Here is a 22,136-nt window from a genome sequence, read left to right as displayed (position 1 = left end):
TATTTGTAAAAAACAGATGGCTGGCCCAGAGGCTGTTAGTCTGCTGACCCCTGACTTAGACAGTAATTTTCAATTATTAAGTTCTGCTACTGATGAAAAGAACTAAAAACAGATAGTTATAACTATATTGTCACTCACATTTTGCTCACAAAGAAGTTTTAGATCATCTCTCTGAGGAGAACTCCCTACACCCCACTGTGCCTCTAAGTCATCAATCTGATTGGGTGGATGGTGCATTATTGGACGGACATCACCAGCAGCAGTTGGATCCACAGTCAATTCTTTCACCCTATAAACACATAAAAGGTACCTAAATTAACAAAGACACATGCAGAGGAACAAGAAAATGCCAACCTATTCAATAAAAAGGGAATTCAATTAAACATGTTAAGACTGATGATGTCAGCTTTCCAGATCAAGTTTACCTGAAATCTGCAGGAAGACCAAAGGGATGTTTGGCTATTTAACTTTCAGAATTTACTGCGGTAACTTTACAATTATTTCAAATATAATTATTGTACGTAATAAATGATAATTAGCTAAGTAAGTAAATTCAGTATTTCAAAGTAAAAAGAAACTTTTTGCAATTGAATTATATAAACAGAAAAATGCACTTTTAATAAATGGATTACTGCCAAAATCAGAGAATACACTTTGCATACTTTTTAGTTGTTATAATGCTCTATTAAAAGAGCTACAAGTGAAATAATCATATTTCTAAACTTCTATCATTTAAAAAAATGTTTACCGATTATACTTCAATTTACACAGTGGGAGGGTACATGTTCTAAAGCAAGAGGATCCTTGTTATTTCCTTGGAGTCAAAGAAATTTATAAGAACATAGGAAATAAAGGTAAACTTCTCACTTTAAATGAGACAGTTTATCTCTCAACTGTAAATATGCAAAGATGACATCATCCTTAAAAATATGAGGGGAAATAGGAAGCCTGAATTCTACATCAATACTTTAAAGCAAATAAATTAATAAAGTACACAAAAATGAAGATCATGCAGTACAACCATCACCTGCCAAATGAAATGAAAATGAAAAATAAAATGGCTCAGAACAAAAGAAGTATAAATGAAATATTTATATGTAATGCAATTCAAAAGAAACTATTATAATAAATATCTTATGCATAGAAGGGAAGTAGACCTGGTAATCGAAGGAGAAAAGTCGTCATACTCATAAGAAGGAGAGAGATCGGGACGACTGCCACTACCCTGTGAGAAGGGAATGTCTGATGGACTAATTCCAAACTCCTTTACTCTGCAGCACCAAAACAGCAACAAATTAAAAGAAAATGCTCTTATACAGACAGCAATGCACATTTCAAGTTTTCATTCAGTATTCAGTTTAATTCATTTAGAAAAAGAGATCAACATTGTTTTGACTTATTGCATCTAGAGTAATGAAAAAATAATCAATTTTAAGGTTTTGAGTCTCTCTGTCCTATTGACTACTTAATCAAATTTCCTTGTGCAGTCAATACCACAAATATTATATCAGCATTAACGAGCCCTCAATACTCTTGCAGTCTTTTAAAACAGAACACAAGAGGATTAAGTCCTAATGGCGTCCACTGTTTGTAATGAATTAACTTCTTTCTTATGCATTTAGAATGGTATTAGCTATAACCCATCCTTGGTACAAACCGAGAGAGCAGTCATTCAAATAATCTTCTGTGTTTGGTTCAGATGAAGAACCCTGGTTAAGAAAAAGCCTATTTAGAAGTGCCCGGGTGGCTTAAGTAGTTGAGTGCCCCACTCGATTTCAGCTCAGGCCATCATCTCACAGTTCGTGAGATCAAGCGCAATGTAAGGCTCTGCACTGATGGTGTGGAGCCTGCTTGGGATTCTTTCTCCCTCTCCCTGCCCCTTCCCTGATCACATACACACTCTCCCTCTCTCTCTCTCAAATAAACTTAAAAAAACTTAAAAAAAAAAAAAAAGGCTATTTAGCAATGGAATTTAAATTGCTTTTGTTAATGTTTCTAATGGTTATATTTAACCAAATTACAGCTTTTCTGACCCCATATTTGTTATTCTCTATGTCCCCTTCAGGCCAATCCATTTCATAACAGTAAGCAATATTTATTAAGTACTTCGTACATGTTAGATACTCCAATTAGTAAATTTTAGCCACTTTATTATTTAATTCTTACAACAATCTTGCGATACTATTTTTGCCATTTCAGAGATGAGACATTGGTTCATAAATAAAGTATCTTACCCAAGGTTATTCAATGAGACTGTGGCATAAGTGAGGTTCAAACCTAGCTCTGAGTACAAACATTATGTTATTTAAAAATCCAATATACTAACCATCTGTTTTTCTCATTATTTCTTTTAGGTTTCATCTAAATCATATCATAACTGTCATAAACAGTCACACAGATCAAACTAGTAATATCATGTAGATGAAACTATTTCTTCTACTTACAATATTCCTTTAACCTACTGGTAATGTCTGCTGTCAAAGGTTCAATATGGGATTCTGTTGCCCTTCATCCTTTATGGTTATTTTGGAAAATTTATTTACAACAAAGACTGACTAAATTTCTAACTGTGACGTAACTCTTTTTGCTCCCAATTCCATTTAGGATTCTTTCAGAATCTCCTAATTTAGATTACCCTAATGGCCTAATATTTTCCTCTACTCCAAGACCTCTTGCCCAACTCAAACAGGAAATATTCTATGCAGGAATCATATTCCTCAAATGAGCTATCAAGGGAGGCTCAAAGTCTTTATTCCTAGAGATTTAGAAAGAAAAGACAGAATTATTTGTCCCAGGTGGTTAGTCACGTTGCTGATAAATTACACTACAGGATAACAAATTAAAACATTTACTAGGACCTAAATGAACTAGAGACATGGCCAGATATAACATTTTCACCTTAGGGAGAGTCCTGTGCAGTTTGAAGTCTGAAGACATGGAGATTTTTGTTTGTTTTAATCCTACAACATGGTAATATTCTGCTATACTAAGCTGTTTCTCATCTTTCCCATGAACACTTTTGAAATAAGAAGCATTTAAAATTAATGATTAAAACCCTACATACTACAAGTGTTCATTATAAAAATCAATTAAAAGGACTATAAATGTTTGCAGTTCAGAGCCCATAATTTAAAGTTTTTAAGGGCTTACATTCAGGAATAATAATCCATTATATTTTTAAAAGAAGTTATTTTATCTTACTATCTTTTTATAAAATGTCAACAGGCTTATATTTTCCAACAGTTTTTACCATCATTTTGAAAAATCTCTTCAGTTGAAACAAAAGAGTTACAAGTTACAAAAGAACAAAGAACAAAAGAACAAGAAAAGAACAAAGAAAAAGAACAAAACAAGTTACAAAAGAACAAAGGGTATGATTCCATTTATGTAATGTTCAAATATAGATAGCTACCTATGTATATTTTCACAGATACAGTCATAAGCAGTTAAACAATTTTTAAAAAGAAAGAAAAACCAGAATATTAGGCCACAGAAATCAAGGCAATGTCTATCTTGGGGTAGAGGTTAATGGATTTGGACATGTTAGTCAGGATTTGTAATCAGGAGGGAACGTATGAGGAACTTTCTAGAGAGGTAGAAACATTCTATTTCAACCTGATGATAAGAATTTCCATTTTATAAATATTAGATTATTCAGTTATGTTTTTGGCCCTTTTCTGTGTACATATTTCCCACTTTTAAAAAAGATTAAAAACAAAATTTCCATAGCAATTAAAATAAAGAAACGGGACAAATACTTGTGGTTCAGCAAAATTCAAAGAATGTCCACAGTAGAAATGGAATACAAAAAGGCATCTGATCTCTAAAAATTAAAATCACAAATGCAATATGTGATAATAGAAATTTAAAACTATATAGTCATTTTTTCAAAACAAGAGCAATGGGAGGAATTTATGAAACAAATATAAATATGCCCATCATAATCCAAAGTTCCAAGGGCATTTCATGACTATAAAGAATAAATTAATTAAAGTCTATAATGCTTTCTGTCCTTTCATTTGTAATAATGCCATTGCCCATTAAAGTATGTAATACTAATTACATGAATAATAAAATGTAACTCATATAGAACATCAGAAAGAAATGTGCTATCATTACTTACTCAACCTCTAGATTCCACCATGTAAAACACTTAATATTGTCAGAAATAATTTTTAGCATACAGAAAAAACAATTTCAGAAACACAGACCAGACCAGTCCCCTCAGACTCACTTAATATGAAAAATTTGCGTGATTTAGATGTTGTAAAATAATATGAAATATAACTTGGTGAAACAGAAAAATGTAATCATGTTCTTGAAAGAAAGACCAATTGTACTAAAGATCCAAATCTCTTTCCAAGTTACACATTTTCATTTACTTTCAGAATTTGACCAAAGGACTCTACATACCATCTTAATGTACATGCAAAAAATTTTTAAAAACTGAGAGAAAAATGTAATACAATTTATCCCATCAGATATTAAGTCAAACTAAATACTGCTCTACTCCCCTCAAATTTGAAACTGAATAACTATTTTTCATACCTATTTGCATATCTTAATGTATTAAGAGTATTTTCACAAGATGCCATTCCTGGAGAGATTGTGGCAATCTATGGGAGAAAAATGCAAAGGTAAAGAAAATTTTATAAATGATGAAGACAATAATATCAACATATAGCTCATTAAGATCTAATCTTAAAATAGTAATTAAACAAAGAAAACACTTATGATATCTAAACTCCAAAATAATTTGCTATATCACACCCATAATCAGATGATAATTATAAACCATATAAAATACAAACAACTCTCTGAAAGTACTAGAAAAATAATTTAAATCAGGCAGAAAATGGAGGTCAACACCTAGAAAGGAATAGCACTGAGTGTTCCCATCCTCCCTCCCCACCTCCAAACATCAGTTTTTCCGCCCAAGGGCAAGCCCTGCTGCTCCCACACAGGGTAACTACAACTGCATTAGAAACTTGAAATTTCACAGGTTAAATTAAAAGACAGAGTTTGGAGGTAGAACTATAGCAGCTAGAAAGTGAGATTTGTCCCAGAATAGGGAGAGAACCATGCAGGGAGGTAATCTTGACAACCAGAAACTCTACATATAAACTGCCCCAAATCTCTGGCTGACCCATGACGCAGGCATACACAAGGCTTCCACTAAGCAACATAGCTAAGACTAAAAGAACTAAACAGGTTTCTATTCCATTTGATGCCCCCAGCAGGGGAGACAAGAATTTGAAGTTCAAGTAAGTTCACTTCTGGCTAAAACAACAAAAAACTCAATAATCTTTAGAAGATAAGAATATCCAGAGTGTTCATTAAGGTATTTATTCATAGTGAAAATGATAGAACCCAAAATTAGTAGACATACTAAGAAACAGAAAAGTGTGACTCATACTCAAGGAAAATAAAAATCAACGAAGACCAACCTCAAGAAGACTCAGATGTTGGAATTAGTGGAATGCATTATAACTGCAATATAATCCTCTCTATCAGACTGGCAGGGACCACATCTTAAGTATCACTGTATCTCTCACAATAGAAGGATTTAAATGTTTGTTATTAATGTGCATTATAATCTTTCCACAGATAGTGTGAGTTATTCATTATTCAGAATTAAAACAAAACAAACAAAAACAAACAAACTTACCATGCAGGTACGAGAATTTTCACCTATGAATGAATCTCTTAACACCTGAGTGAGTTTACTTGCTCTGAAAGGAGTATGAGGTTTATTTCTACCTAAGGCTCTGATGCACTCCTGCCAATTAAGAAAGCAAGTTTCACAGGTTAGGCTTCTTATAAAGAGTAATCTTAACTAATATATTTAAAAGATCTTTTACTATAACCCTAACATTTAAGATCTGATCAGCTCTGGAAACCCTACTAACAGGTTTACAGCACAGTAAAGATGGTCCCATAAATCTTAAATCAAGAAAATAAAATTAAACAACAACAACAATAAAGTACTTATCATTCCAAAAGATTCTTCTGGAGACTATGACTACTATTTAGAAGTAATAGACAATAGGATAAAAAGCTAAACTTTGAAAGTGGCACTACAAAAGAAAAAACATAATGTTTTTGTAGTCTTTTCAATCCTTCCTTTTGTAGTCAAGGAACGGATGTAACACTCCCCCTCTCTCTCTCTGAAAGTCGTTCCACATTTTCCTGAGACATTATTTCTTAGCTGAGTTTTGCGGTTCCTTGCCTTCTTCTAAGACAGTATGACTGACTAAAGCCCTATGGAACCTCCCTAAGTAGGCTCAAAATTGGTCCTCTATTCACTCTAAAAAAAAAAAAAAAAAAAAAAAAAAAAAAAAAAAAGAGTATGTGTAAAGAAAATTTCTGAGCACAATATAAATCTAGAACTGTAAACATAAGTAAATTTTGATAACTTCTCTTATTTATTAGATGTTACAAGTGCTATCATTTTGTAGATACTCTAAACAAAATTAAAGTCAAAAGCAAAAGACTTTTCACAATTAAATGCATTTTATTTACCTTGAGTGCTAAAAGGCTTTTATTAATTTCAGCACCTTCAAGCCTGGTTTGCCTGTCTGCACTGGAAGTATCAGCTCCTCGTTCATTTCCAGCCAAGTCAATGAGAGAAAATTTGCCATGTAGTTTTCCTTTCCTTCTAAGAATGATCTGAAACACTGCATGGCTCCGAGATGAATGTGCATTTGCAGATGTTTGACCGGATGTCCTACAATGTGATTAAGGATATTTTACATGCAAAAACCCTTTTAGTTTATGTTTCAAACCAGAGTATTTTCACTAAAAAGCAAGAAAAAACTATCCAGTTCCCATCATTTAAATACAAATGAAGACAATCTGAGTTACAACACTTCGATACAACTGGATTCATACAATTTAATCTGGCACACTTCTAGTATACTTGTAGTACGATTACCAATATAGTAGATGTCACTCAGTTACAAGTAACAGTAAAAATTTTTATGAACAAATTTTTACTGCCAAGAGGCACTGAATAACACCTTTGCTTTGTTTAGAAACCCCAAGTATCTAAAACTGATTAAGAAATTAAGTTGCCCTTAATTAAAATGAGTTACCTGCAACTATTGCCTATGTCAATGAGTTTCAGTACGTCTTCAACACATTTGACTTCCCGTTCCTGTAATCCCACCACTTGAACCTGCTGTTTTCCATCTTCCAGCACTCTTAATTTTGTTTTCCTGTTTAGCAAGTCAAACACCTATTTCAAAAAAATCCAAATCAGAAAACTAGCCTCGAAGAAAAAAAGAATCAATTCTATAAAAATCAGAGTCCAAAAAATTTCAGAAAATTATAGTAATTAGAATAATTCTCAATACTGAAAATTTGAGCATTTCAAAGGGAATTTTTAAAAACCTCAAAAAATGTTAACATAATATTCTAACATATATAAAAATGGGGTGGCAAGGGTTGCACAACATGAATGTACTTAAGGCCACTGAACCTGTACACACAAAAAATGGTTAAAATGTTAAATCTTATGTTATGCATGTTAAACCACAATTTAACACTCCTCCCTCTCCCCCTCCAAATCAGAGTCTTTTTAAGTTTCCACTTACCTTTCCACTGTAAATTTCAAAAAAGGTTGCATATACTTGAAGTTCTAATTTCTTATAGTTTGGCTTCTTTAACATTAAAAAGACATCTCGAGCTATCAAGAATTTCACATGGAGAAAATTGTTAAGATGTTACAAATACTATCTTTGAAAAGCAATTCAAATTTTCTGTACTTAGAGAAAATCAGTTAATCTTTACCTAGAATGACAAGATCAATAATAACAATAAAGACTAAAGTGAACATTATTTTACAAAAAAATAGTAATAGTTTTTTGACATTTAGGGTCTAGATGCCATTCTCTTTCATGTTCAGTAAAAGAATGCTACTATTTAACTTTATAAATAACATAAAATTATAGGTGGTCATAGTAAGATTATTTCCACAACCACACCAAACAGAAGCTTTTCACAAATCAGCTATCTAAAAACAAATACTAAGCTCTAACAACATGCCAGATTAAAATGACACAAATATCAAGATTTCTATCCCAAACACTTAATCTCACAATTCTTTTCAAGCAGTTTGACAACCTAAAACTGACATAATATACGGTAAGTTTAGCTTTATGGTTATCCTTCAAGTCCTGAACAATATTTCCATGTTTTATTTCAAAGCCATTTGAATAAAATTCAAGAATATTACAAATGATATGCAAAAAAAGAGTTACCTGCTAACGCATAAATTCCTTTAGAACAATCTTGGTTCTTTCCTGAAAAGTCACCTCCCATAGTCTACATGTTAAAAAGGAAATAAAAAATAGTAGACATTTCCCAGAAATAAATCTTAAAAAAAAATAGGTCTTAGAATTAAGCTAAAAGGAAAATAAACAAGCTTCATACCAGGATGGAACTATAATGAATTACTTACATGAGTTTTTCCACTTCCAGTCTGCCCATAAGCAAAGCATGTAGCCATTCCCCTTTCGAATATAGTTTCAACTAGTGGTCTAGCTGTAAACCTTAGAAATAAAATACACTAGTCAGAATGTGCTGTCAATATTTAAATTAAATAAATAAAATATCAAGTCTTATTAATAAACAAAATCATTTTAACAAATCAATGTGCTCAAATGTCAGACTACAACTAAGCCCACTGATATGTTAAAAATTTTAAATAAATTCCTCTTAATATTGCTTAAAGCTCTTTAAAGCATAATTTCAAGCAATTCCCTAATAAACAATGGTCACAATAATGGATAGAAAAAAAATGACAGTAGCTAAGCTTGGACATATATACATATATATGTATAATATATATATTATATACATATATATGACAATATGAAAGTTTTAAAAAATAAACAAAATATCAAAATATTAGGCAGACAAGTAACATTTATACAAAGAAAAGCAAAAACATTTTAAAAGAAACCACATCAAGAGAGTGATAATCTCAACAGAGAAAAACTAAAAGGGAAAAAAAACTACAAAACTATCTTAAGACCATCTACCCAAGCAGAAAGTGACAGGATTTCCTTGAATATGGCTAAGTAAATATAAATTATATTTGTAAGACACTGAGTTTGGAGTTGATAGTCTTAGTTTGGGAGAAGTATGCCAAAATTATTATGGTTTGAGTTATTTTTCAAATATATTATTGTAATCATTGTTTAGGTTTCAAAATAATGTATGTGGAACACTTTATACAGTTGCTCAATTATTTTTAAGACAAAACTGAAAAAGGTATAGAATAAAAGGGAGTAAGATAAAAAGGTCAAATCAAAGTAGAAAATGGGTCTGCAGAGTGATTAGACAAAAAAAAGGCCTAACTTGCACTCCCTCAAAGTTAAAGAAAGGGGATAGCATCAACATTGGTAAATTTAAGAAGCACAAATATAAGGTAAAAAGGAATGGTTACTAAACCTAGAATATTCAGAGAAAAATATCTTATAATTACAAAGTCAAACACACATTTTATGAAACAGGAGTGGAAGTAGAGAAAGAAGTGAAGGGTGAGGAGAGGACTATTATCAGTAAGGTAAAAAATAGATAATTTATACTTATAGCTCCCTTATAAAACAAATTTTTCATAATACTACTTAGCGTTCACAGGTTCTTTAATTTCCTCCTCTTTGCAACTGAACTTCTAGTTTACTGGCTTAGGACCAATAAAGTTGGTTTCAATAATATTTCATTTATAAGTCTTCAATTCTTAGGACTCTTAATTCTTAAATTTTGTTTTCCAGCCATATTTATAAAATGAAAGGACAATGAAAAAGCATTCAAGGGGCGCCTGGGTCACCCAGTCGGTTAAGCGTCTGACTCCTGGTTTGGGCTCAGTTCATGAATCTCAAGGTTCATGGGTCTCAGGCTCTGTGCTGACAGCAGGGAGCCTCTTTAGGATATTCTCTCCCACTCTCTCTCTCTCTCTGCTCCTCCCCTGCTCATGCTCTCTCGCTCTCAAAATAAATAAATAAACTAAAAAATATTCAAGTAACTGCCAAGAGAGTTCTATATACACTGAAAGAACACTGCTCTTAAAAGTGACCTGTTACCATTAGAAGGCAGTGTTTACAAACTATATATGAAAATCTAAATTTGGCCTAATAATTTGGGATATCAATGTATAATACTTCCAAGTTTGAGTTGTTTGTAAGTTGAATATGTGACCACGTGTATATGTGTGTGTGTGTATGTGGAGGGAAATGTATCTAGCCAATAATAAAAACCATGATTTCAGGTGAGCATTACAAAGAACAATTATTAATATATTCATCATTGTTTTTCTTTAAAGTTTATTCATTTTGAGAGAGAGAGTGCGCATATGCGAGCACACACACGGGGGAGGGGTACAGAGAGGGAGACAGCACTGACAGCAGAGCCTGATGTGGGGCTTGAACTCATGAACCATGAGATTTTTTTTTTCTAATGCTTATTTATTTTTGAGAGAGAGAGAGACAGACAGAGGGCAAGCAAGGGAGGGGAAGAGAGAGAGGGAGACAGAGAATCCAAAGCAGGCTCCATGCTCTGAGCCAGCAGAGAGCCCAACACAGGGCTTGAACTCACAAACCATGAGATCATGACCTGAGCCAAAGTCGGATGCTCAACCAAATGAGCCACCAAGACACCCCTGGAACCCTGAGATCTTGACCTGAGCCAAAAGCAAGTCAGAGCCTTAACCAGCTAAGTCACCCAGGTGCCCTTCATTATTATTATTATGTAACCTTGTTTAAACTCAGAATTAAAAAAAAGCATACTATATTTTTTGAGAGATATGCCAAGATCAATTAAGTTTCAGGGTGGTGATAGATACACAGTGTAAGACCAAAACTGTTATTTAAAACAAATTTACCTACCTGTAAACCATTTCATTAGGAGCTGAGTCATCAAAGGCATAATCAAAACGAAATGTTTGGTTTTCTAGGTACCTTGTTAAATCTACTTTTTGTTTTGGTTCATGTACCATCACAACATCTTTACTAGGGATTGTGATTACATCAAGATCTTTCATTTGAGTTTCTAAAAGAATAAATGAAAATGAATGCCCAGTAATTTTCACAGCATTAGGATGTACAAATGTAAGCAAAAAGAAATGTAATTGAAGTATTAAGTTCTATAAGTACAAAAATTTCAGAAATATGCCATTCAATAAGATATAATATTTCAACAACCAAGTAAAAATAATCTAAATTTCTGTGAAGCCAAAACCAGAAATGGCAATGATTCATAGAGCAGTAACAAATCAAGAGATCTAACCATAGAAATCTACGAAATGATTTAAAATGACTTAAACTCTTCTGAACCAATTTAATTTCTGCTATCATCAAAACAAATTACAAATTGGGCAAAATCAACCTCTTATTAAGAGTTCAAAAAGCATCATACCTTTTTTATTGAGTGGTCGTTTTCTTACACAAACACATATTCTATGTTCATCAATCTAGAAATAAAATATTTTGTTTCAATGTTTATCAGTGTTATAAAACACTAAAAAAGTCAGTTATGCACTATTTCCTACAGAGGCTCTAGAAATTGATGCATAGCATAAATAGGATAAATAAGTTTAAAACACAAAATGGCAAGTACTAATTTTAATAGTTAAGAGACAATGATCTCTAAAATTCTTAGCATAATGGAAAGTTGCTTATTTTTTTATTTGGTAAACAGTAAACAACCTTGTAGAGGACACTTTGTAGCATTAGGCTCACGTTAAGAAGCTGCCTTACTCACTACAAAATATGCTACATATAACAAAGGCACAATTTCCCACCAAGTGATGTATTTTCGTGCTGATTAAAAGGAAAGTTGTTGACAAAAATAACTAACTATAGACACAATTCTCAGAATATTAGTGAGCAAAATAACTTCAACAATTTTATAATAGGTCGATTCTTACACATATTTTTCATAAAATTTATGCTCCCAGTATTTGCCTGTTAATAATAATTAAATCCGTAACACGGGGATTAGCAAAGTATGGCCTGCAGGGCTAATCCAGGCCACTACTGGCTTTTGTAAAGTTTTAATGAGACAGTTATATATTTAGGTATTGTCTATGGCTCCTTTTGTACTACAAAGGTAAAATTGAGTAGTTGTGACAAAGACCATTTGGTTCACAAAGCCAAATTCTTTACTATCAGGGTCTTTGGAGGAAAAGTTTGCCAATCCCTGCCCCAAAGTAGGAGTTTCAGATGTAGTAGGTTAAAGGGGTAGCGAGGACTAAAATATACGGGACAAAAGTATTATGAATAACAACTCTATGAACACATCAGCCTGACAAAAATGTATTTTACGTACCCAAGGTATTCTGTACAGGCCAGGTCAGATGGATTATCTCCTAAGTATTAATGACTCACAAACTATTCCCTGTCCAAAATATTCTCATTCTTCAACAGGAAAAGTAGTTGAGTAGTAAGACAATGAGAATTTATTTCAAGTGCTAGGTTTCTGGACCGGTACAGTTCTAAACAACCATATTTACTGTTAAAAGCCAGACTAACATTTATTTAAAAATAACAAATTAACTAATAGCAAATTGGTAGGACAGCGGGATCTATAGCCCAAGAGGAAATAAGCTTGGAACCGGGACAGAAGTTTAAGTGACAGTCAGAAAGGAGAATGGGTCTTCTGGCATCATTCCTTTAACTGTTGTTCTGCCCTACCAAAGATAGAGAGGATTTGCTCTGAAAAGGACACCTTTATGGGAAGCCTGTCTGATAAATCAAATTATGAGAGATAAGCACAAATGTGGATGATTTTTTGATTTTCTCCTTAAAATATGGGGAATGTGCACCCATAAAGAGAGAAAAAACTACATAGCTAAATCCAATATTAATTAAGTGGTTATCAAATTTTTTTTTCTTTTACAGCATAAAAAATTCCATAGCAATAGTTTATAACGAATCTTACAGGATCTGCTGTTGTTAATGGTCTATAATCCAAACTTCCTCTAAAATCTCTGATCATACACATAATTTCATAATTTGGGTTTGTAGCATCAACATCCTGTAACAAGAGAATTCACCATTTATTATAATTACATTCATTATATTGTTGCATTTATGTTAAATACGGTTTGCAAATTAAAATTAAATTAGCAGATTGTGTCATTTGTTATAGCCAAGCTGAAACTCAAGCTAAAGGCATGATATAATTTAGTTTCAGAGTTTAGGATTAATAACATGCCCAAGAATCACCTTCTTATTACATACACAATTCTGATAGTCTAATGCATTGTGTTAACTCTCAACCAAACACTCCGCATTAAAGCCACTATGAACTCTTTCAAAATCATCTTATATATAACTTAATCATCCCAGAAAATTAAACAAAAGAGAAACAGTGCTCATCTTAAACATCAATAAAGAAGTCTAAAAAACTCTCAATTTCTAAAAAACTGAAATTCTAGAAAAATTCATTTAATCACCTTTTTCTTCCCAATACTGAATCCAGTGTTTCCATAAAGTAGAAATACAGATTCATTTATGCTCATTTTCTGTTTTTGTTGACTCTCAACAAAAAAAAAGAAAGAAAGAAACCCTAAAGGTGGTAAAAACCACCTCAGAACTTAAAGGAATCAAAACACAAAATTTTTTCAACTTTTAAAATTTAAATTACTGAATGTGTTGACTGCAGTCAATAAGTTACTAAACATTCTAAAAAGTCAGATTTTTATCATGCACCAGGTACAGATTTGCTTTGAATATAAATTTCAAAACTGTTAATGAAAATTACTTTCAATTAACTTTCTTTTAGGAAATGATAACTATGTCAACTGAAAAACTGAATATAAAGTGAAAATTAAGAAATCACAATGTGAAAATATTATGAGGTTCCCACAGGAAACACTAGGTGGCATCTGTGCTAAGTATCAGTAGATCCATCTGTATTGTTTTATTTATTTCAAAACCAAATGATCATTCTCAGATCACTTTAAGTTAGAACCTGATTTATTAAAAATGCTGAATTTTATATTGGTTTTATAATCCCACAATACAACATCTTTATAATTTAAGGGCATTTGAACATACTCCTGAATAAAGAAATAATCCTGATGCTTTTTTTTTTTTTTTTTTTTTTTAATATTTTAATGTTTCTTTATTTTGGAGAGAGAGAGAGAGAAAGACAGAAAAGACAGAGCGTAAGCAGGGGAGGGGGAGAGAGAGAAGGAGACACAGAATCGGAAGCAGGCTCCAGGCTCCGAGTTGTCAGCACAGAGCCTGAAGCAGGGCTTGAACTCATGGACCACGAGATCATGACCTGAGGGGGAAGTCGGATTCTTAACCAACTGAGCTACCCAGGCGCACCAATCCTGATATTTTATTAGAGGAAACAAGTTCTAAGAATACAGTTATAATATAAGCACAATAAAAGAGTTATGGGTATAGTAACGGAATTTGCAGCAGATGAACACCTGCAGAGAGATAAAAGACCAGTCTTCTATGTAATTTTTCCATTGTTAGTAAACAGTTTTGTTACCATCCAAAGGGAATGTGAGAGACACAAGAGAAAGGCTTTTAATATCTAGTATAAATCAAAATACAAGGAATTTCCGCTTTCTTTGTGATATGCTGAATTCAACCATGGAAAAATAATAAAATTTTGTAGTAAAATTGTCTACTTTATAATCATCTACTTTAATTAGATATTCTTCTGCATGTATTTTTAGATCATTTTAGAAAACCAAAATATATTATTCTTGAAAGGTATAATGGCTGCATTTGAATTCAGTAACACAATGAATAATAATTCAAAATGGAACAAAACATGAAATGTACATGTAGCAAAAATGCTGTAACATATTTTCATAAGAATTTATATTATATTATTTCTCATCAGTTTAACAATCAATTAATATACTGAAAACTTTAAATGAACGCCTCCACTACTTTTTCACAAGCATCTCACGTTCACTAACACAGTCTAAATCTTCAGTTCATGCATAAACAAAATATGATTCTGTTACAAACCTGGGCTCTTTTTTCTCTAAGTTCTTGCTGTTGTAGTCTCCTTTTTTCTCGTTTTTCTTGTAATTTTTCTACTTCTTTCACACAATTAGATTTTCTACGTGCTGAAAGAAAAAGATGAGCTGTAGAAGCAGAGCTTTCTTTTTATAGTACTGAACTTACATGCAAAAATTTTACATATAATCAATCTCACCACATAACACCAAAAAAAAGGTACACACTGACAAAGCATGCCTATAACAACTACGTGAACTTTACTATGAGCTGCTTTAACGAAACCAGGAACAGGACAATATACAAATGGTCAAGAAAAATGACTTTAACATATTGATACATGTCATCTCTTGGTTTACAATCACAGATGTTTCAATTGAAAAGATCGAGGAGCATAAGAATTTCTTCCATAACATCTGTCGAATTATCATCTGACCAGAATTTTAAATTCAAAGCAACTGAGATATTGGTATAATTTTACATTTAGAAATTCTCCAAAATATACATTTAAACACCCAATTAACAGACTAAACTAACAGGAAAAAAATTTTTCCACAGTGGTAAAATGAAATCTGCAATCGTTTGTAGTTAAACTTTACCATTTGGAGACTTTAAAGATGACCAAGAGAGAATACATGTATGCCTAAAATAACTGAATCCTTGGTACATGATTTACATACAAGGGGGTCCAAATTCCTTTTTTGCAGCTTGAACTGGAGATATATCTGAAACACTACCATTCTGTTGTGCGGAGGAAGACTGCTCAGGAAGCTGACTAGGCCGTGCACGTGCAGAACCAACCACTGTAAATGAAACAATTTTTAAATTCAGAACAGAAAATTAGTAAAGATGAACCCTAGTAAAAGGAACAGAGAGACCTCAAAAGAACAGATACTTAAGAGGTACATTAGTCAACTCTCAGATTTTCTACTTACGTGGGTATAAATAAAGTATGGAATAATCAATTCTGTTCAATAATCTAACAAGCCAAGAGGTTTTTCACAGGAATGTGTGTGGACTTCGGTCCCACCAATGTAATTTAAGCTACAAAACTCAATCTGAGGGGCGCCTAGGTGGCTCAGTTCGTTAAGTGTCCGTCTTTGGCTCAGGTCATGATTTCACCGTTCGTGAGCTCAAGCCCTGCGTCAGTCTCTGTGCTGATGGTGTGGAGCCTGCTTGGGATTTTCTCCCTTTCTCTCTGCCTCTCCTCCACCTGCACTCCCCATTCTCTCTCTCAAAATAAATAAATATATTTTAAAAAAAGAAACAACTCATTCTGAATAATTTATATAAAAACTAAAGCCAAGCTTAACTCTTAATAATCATTTAAATAATGTAAGTCTAGAAAATATAAATTTTAAATTTAAATGCACTGTCATTTTGAAAAATTTACCCAATTCTGTACATAAAGTTTTAAAAAAAGCCCTTCAACCCTGCCTGTAATTCCAAATCCTCTGCTCCTCAAATATGCAAATCTTCAGCAAAGAATTTCCCAATGATTATGTTACAAAAGTGAAAAAATAAATATAAAGTAAAATATGAATATCACATTTCACATAGCCAATATAAATTTTCACAAGACTCAAAGGAAGGATAGGTTAAAGTGTAGGACTTTGCCTCTACCTCCAATCTCTCTTCTAATACCTATGCCTGTCCTTCACATACAGAGAAATTATCACTGCTAGAAATGACAATTCTGAATTGCTGAAAAGAAAAGAAATTAACTGTGTTTTACATTTCTGGGCTGAAAATATATGGAATACCTGCAATTAACTACAAATTGTAACCTATTCAACTTTTCTTTAACTGACTCCCAAGTTACCCATGACTCTTTCTGGAAGACTGTTAGCCAAAAAGTCACATTAAAATGTGAAGATTAGATTTACTATTGTGAAATCAATTAACTGACTACTTCCCCATTCCTTTCTTTCTCATGATAACTCTTCTCAAATCTGAAAAGTTACTGGGTAAAGAGATGAATCAAAAAGTGCACAGATTATGGAGTTTCACATTCATCATGTACCTTTATAAATCGTTTTTCATATTATTGACATTATTATATTAGGGAATTTCTGATAGCCAATCTTCAAATTAGCCATGTAAAGTTTAAATGAATAATAATGTCAAGGGTTATATTAACTTTTGATTTACCTTGTCAGGGTCATACTAAAAAGTTAATAGGAAAAATTAATAGAGAAATGTTTACTTTACCTCTGTTATCTCTTGGAGGAGGGTCATTCTTAATAGAAGCCACAGTCCGTCGATTCTATATAACAAAAAAATGTTCGTTTACTTTCTCTCTTTACTCCTCAGATATTTATCATAATTTCAGCTTTCTTTAATTAAATGAAAGTAGGTGAATACAAAATATTATAAAACTAGGGGCGCCTGGGTGGCTCAGTTGGTTAAGCGTCCGACTTCCGCTCAGGTCATGATCTCACGGCTCGTGAGTTCAAGCCGCATGTCAGGCTCTGTGCTGACAGCTCAGAGCCAGGAGCCTGCTTTGGATTCTGTGTCTCCTCTCTCTCTCGCTTTGTCTCGCACTCTGTCTCTCTCAAAAATAAAATAAAAACATTAAAAAATTTTTAAAAAATGTATTATAAAACTAAATGGAAAAAACTATAAATAATCTGCTAATAAATTACTATACTAATGCTAGCAATATTCAAGTTTCTTCATATGAGTAATGGCCACCACCTCCCCACAAAAAGCAATATTCAGGAATTAGTATGAGACGGACACTGTTAATATTAATTCATTCAACCTTCACAACAACCCTATGAGGTAGTTACTATTATTCTGGTTTCATGAGAAAACTGAAGCAAAGTTAAGCAATTTCAGTAAAAGGTATAGTTGTAGTCATCATGCTACAACCATGTAATACATTTCAAAAGCATGTATTACATTTCATCTTTGGACGTGGAAGTAATCAATAAAATACCAGTTTTAGACAACTTACAATCTACTGTTAAACATCAAAATACCATGAAATGCTCACTGTCATTTCTTTTTTTCTCTCATTTCTACTAAAAGATTCACTGGACTCTCAAAGACTCCCAACGCTGCATACACTAGAGCAGCAAATTTTTGATCCTATTATTTATTTACCAAGACTTCATTTTAGTCACCTGAAAAGAAAGATATCAAAAAATGTCGTGGTTCTCAAAGCTAGAGAGAACATTTGCAAATTTAAATCAGATGGGTACTAATAAAAGGATAGTGATTCTAGGGCCTCACTTTAGATAAAATGAATCGCTGAAAGTGGGCTAAGCATCAGTATTTTAAAAAATTCTCCAAGTGATTTTAATGCACAGCAAAGGCTGCTAATGACATACTAAGAAGGATCAACGATGAAGATCCTTCAAGGCTGTGAAGTCAAATATGAAAAACAGTCCATCTACAAGTCATAACTAAAGACCTCTAAGCAGTGACACTCAATATCCTACTTAAATTACATGAACTGAAAATCTGCCTTATGTTCATATGCAGAACTTAAAAAGTAGAATGTTTTGTTGATAATGTTAAGCTCCCATCACACTATATTTGGATGCTTTTGTATATCTTCCTTTCAAGATACCAAATTACTATAGGGTTAAAGTTATACCTGTATATGACAAAATCAACAAATACTTTTTGAAGCCTCAAGATGAAGAACTACAGATTAAACAACGGTATGAACGACCTGGTTTAAAAAGAGTTGCATTTTGATATACAATTTAAAATTTTTTTTTTCAACGTTTATTTATTTTATTTTTGGGACAGAGAGAGACAGAGCATGAACGGGGGAGGGGCAGAGAGAGAGGGAGACACAGAATCGGAAACAGGCTCCAGGTTCTGAGCCATCAGCCCAGAGCCCGACGCGGGGCTCGAACTCACGGACCGCGAGATCGTGACCTGGTTGAAGTCGGACGCTTAACCGACTGCGCCACCCAGGAGCCCCGATATACAATTTTAATAGTGAGAAATTTCAATAGGAAGGACGAGCATTACCTTTTAAAATAATAAAAATGACATGGCTTTTATTTTTGTAAAGATAAAACTCTTAGGGAGGATATACAGCATGGTTTTAAAGTTCATCTTTACAGATAACACAGTAGTTAAACTACATTCTATCATTTCCCATCCTTCTCTAATGAACATAAGTAGCAGAATCACTACTTCAAAAGACTAGTGGAGTGGGAATTTATTATGAAAAATCAACATTCCTTCTTTATCTAAGTCATATGTATCATTCAACAAATATGGACAGCAAATGGTTTTGACATCCGTATCTCCTGAGAAGCTACTAGTCTTGGGAAAAATCCTAATCAGGAAAGGAATTCCTAGGATTTTACCTAATGATGACCATTAACTGTCAACTAGACAACCTCGATCCTTCAAAGGATGTAAGCATATACATGACATGAAGATGGCAGAAATATTACAGTTTGTTTGTTTTTTTAAAGCAAACTAATGCTTAAAACATACTCTTCACAGACTGTCATTTCAAACCAGACCCTCAGCCCACACACCCACCCACCCGTGCTCTGAATTTTCATCACTAACCTTTACAATTTTGTTTACTTTGGCGGAGGATGCTGGAGGTGGAGGTGTTTCTGGACTGGGTTCAATTTCTTCATCAGGTACAAGGTCAGGGTTAAGTGAAAAGATGCTCTCGAGATCAATCTGTTTTAAAAAAAATGCATATATTTTGAGAGTAAATTTTGACATTATTTTACAAATTTACACAGAGAGAATAATTGTTAAATGATTTTGGCCTCATGAATAGTACTGCCTTGAAAACTGTATTATCTACAATTACAACCCACATACATTTAAAGAATCTGTATTCAAACAGCATTTTGTGGGCACCTGGGTGGCTCAGTCAGTTAAGAGTCCGACTTCAGCTCAAGTCATGATCTCGAGATTCGTGAGTTCGAGCCCCACGTCGGGCTCTGTGCTGACAGCTCAGAGCCTGGAGCCTGCTTCGCATCTGTGTCTCCCTCTCTCTCTCTCTCTGCCCCTCCCCTGCTTGTGCTTGCTCTCTCTCAAAAATAAATAAACATTAAATTTGTTTTAAAAGACAGCATTTTGTGGTCTTGATTATATGTCCCATCACTTACCATATTGAAGAGGAACCTACCAATCTTTGAGTGAAATTTTTTCATCATTTTTAAGTTTTTCAAGCAATGATAAAGAATACATGCACTATGTAAAAAATTATATACTCTCTGTTTTGTCTTTAACTTTTTAATGTTTTATTTATGAGACAGAACATGAGCTGGGGAGGGGCAGACAGAGAGGGAGACACAGAATCCAAAGCAGGCTCCAGGCTCTGAGCTGTCAGCACAGAGCCCGACATGGGGCTCAAACCCATGAACCATGAGATAGTGACCTGAGCTGAAGGTGGACACTTAACCAACTGAGCCACCCAGGAGCCTCTGTTTTGTTTTATATTTGGAACCTTGATTGTGGGACTAGAAATAAAATTTAAACCAGTGATTGGGACACTTGGCTGGCTCAGTCAGTAAAGTATGCAACTCTTGATCTTGGGGTTGTAGGCTCGAGCCACATGTTGGGTGTAGAGATTATTTAAAACTACAATCAAAAAAAATTTAGGGGTGTCTGGGTGGCTCAGTCATTTGAGCGTCTCTTAATTTCGGCTCAGGTCAGGATCCCAGGATTGTGGGATTAAGTCCGGCATTGGGCTCCACACTAAGCATGGAGCCTGCTTAGGCCTCCCTCCCTCCCTTCTTCCCTCTCTCACTCTCTCTCTCCCTCTCCCTCCCTCCCTCCACTCCCCTCTGCCTCTGCCCCTCTCCCCTGCTCCTACTCTCTCAAAAAAAAATAAATAAAAAATTAACCCAGTGATCATACCTCTTTGCCTTTTGTATCTCCATTTTCTATCCATTCAACAGTTACACTTTCATTATCTTCATTTAAAGATGTTACCATTGCTTGATGTATTCGGCCTAAGTGGGAATAAAACATACATTTTTAAGATGTCATAAATTATGGTAATAAATTATGGTAAGAAAACGACACTACTTTTCTTACAAAGGATTTCCAGACTCTCAGGATTTGTGAATAAACTTTGTCTATGGGATCATAGATATGCTGTTAAGACCAGAAACTCAAGAAATTGGTTTAGACTGAAAATTTGTTTTCAACATACATGAAAAAATGGTTACACAGTGGCAGAGAATGCCTGAAATTTTATATACTTCTAATCATTAAAAAATTTCTTTACTATGCGATGATACTAACTATAAAACAGAAAAAAAATTCAGAGAGCACTTTTTAATACTATACTAATATAAAACACTTTGTATGTAAAAATCACTATCATATACTGGACAAAGTGACATTGTTTTTAAAATATTGAGAAAAGGACTCTACATCCAAAAAGGTTGGAAAATGTAATCTAAAATGTTCTCTTTCTTCATGCTGCCTATCTAAATCCATTCTATACCTTACTTTCTTTGACAGTTCTACTACTTACCATTTGTAGAGACAGGGTGTCCTATGTAACGTATTAAACTTGTTTTCCCTCTCTTAGCAGACTGTGGGTCTTACTTGTTAATAACCACAGAACTAAGTAATTATTTTTAATTATTACAGAATATTCCATTATGTTTATTACAACTTATTTAATATATATTCATGGTACTTACGTTGTATGCAATTTTTTACTATTAAAAACAGTGCAATGAATACTACTGCACGTGTATTATTTTACACTTGTCAGATTATTTCTTTGGGACAAATTCCTAGAAGCAGATCAAGGTTTTAGATGCGTGTGTGTGTGTGTGCGTGTGTACTTCTTACTTATTTGTCTTCATCTTACCCACCCATTTGATTATTCTTCAAGGAAGGACAGAAACTATGTTACAGATGTGCATTTTTATATTATTTAATAGGTTTCATATGTATTTCCTGAATGAAATCCTTGGGGGCATTTATAATTTACCTTAATACAGTTTATACCTCTTTAAAAATCTTAAAAAAAAAACCAGATACACAGTATATGAAACAATGTTATTGTAAAAATAAGGCATTTACTGAGATTAGTGGACATTAGACAATCGGGTATTAAGGGTAGACAGAAATGATGAACTGGAAAATACTGAGAAGATTCAAGGGAGAGGCTTAAAAAGGGGAAAA

At 33.4% G+C, this 22,136-nt stretch overlaps 1 protein-coding gene across 4 annotated transcripts in view; it reads right to left on the bottom strand.

Annotated features, from left to right (window-relative positions):
* The window catches only part of KIF2A (kinesin family member 2A), a 67,694-nt gene that overhangs the window by 12,990 nt on the left and 32,568 nt on the right, over nt 1-22,136 (bottom strand). Inside the window, exons 2-18 of one of the 4 annotated variants that reach the window (XM_023256931.2) lie at nt 20,850-20,944; nt 19,539-19,658; nt 17,205-17,259; nt 15,674-15,796; nt 15,003-15,103; nt 12,943-13,038; nt 11,419-11,473; nt 10,890-11,052; nt 8,462-8,552; nt 8,262-8,325; nt 7,596-7,687; nt 7,095-7,237; nt 6,523-6,727; nt 5,669-5,779; nt 4,549-4,616; nt 1,158-1,271; nt 139-289 (exon numbers count right to left, since the gene is read on the bottom strand). In XM_023256931.2, the coding sequence (XP_023112699.1) occupies nt 139-289; nt 1,158-1,271; nt 4,549-4,616; nt 5,669-5,779; nt 6,523-6,727; nt 7,095-7,237; nt 7,596-7,687; nt 8,262-8,325; nt 8,462-8,552; nt 10,890-11,052; nt 11,419-11,473; nt 12,943-13,038; nt 15,003-15,103; nt 15,674-15,796; nt 17,205-17,259; nt 19,539-19,658; nt 20,850-20,944 (1,847 nt within the window). The remainder of the gene's footprint in view (nt 1-138; nt 290-1,157; nt 1,272-4,548; nt 4,617-5,668; nt 5,780-6,522; nt 6,728-7,094; nt 7,238-7,595; nt 7,688-8,261; nt 8,326-8,461; nt 8,553-10,889; nt 11,053-11,418; nt 11,474-12,942; nt 13,039-15,002; nt 15,104-15,673; nt 15,797-17,204; nt 17,260-19,538; nt 19,659-20,849; nt 20,945-22,136) is intronic. The other 3 variants (XM_023256941.2, XM_023256945.2, XM_023256947.2) reach the window with 3 other exon arrangements.

This window comes from Felis catus, chromosome A1 (genome assembly GCF_018350175.1).
Source record: "Felis catus isolate Fca126 chromosome A1, F.catus_Fca126_mat1.0, whole genome shotgun sequence".
Lineage (NCBI taxonomy): Eukaryota > Metazoa > Chordata > Mammalia > Carnivora > Felidae > Felis > Felis catus.
This window is presented reverse-complemented; position numbering and strand designations above follow the sequence as displayed.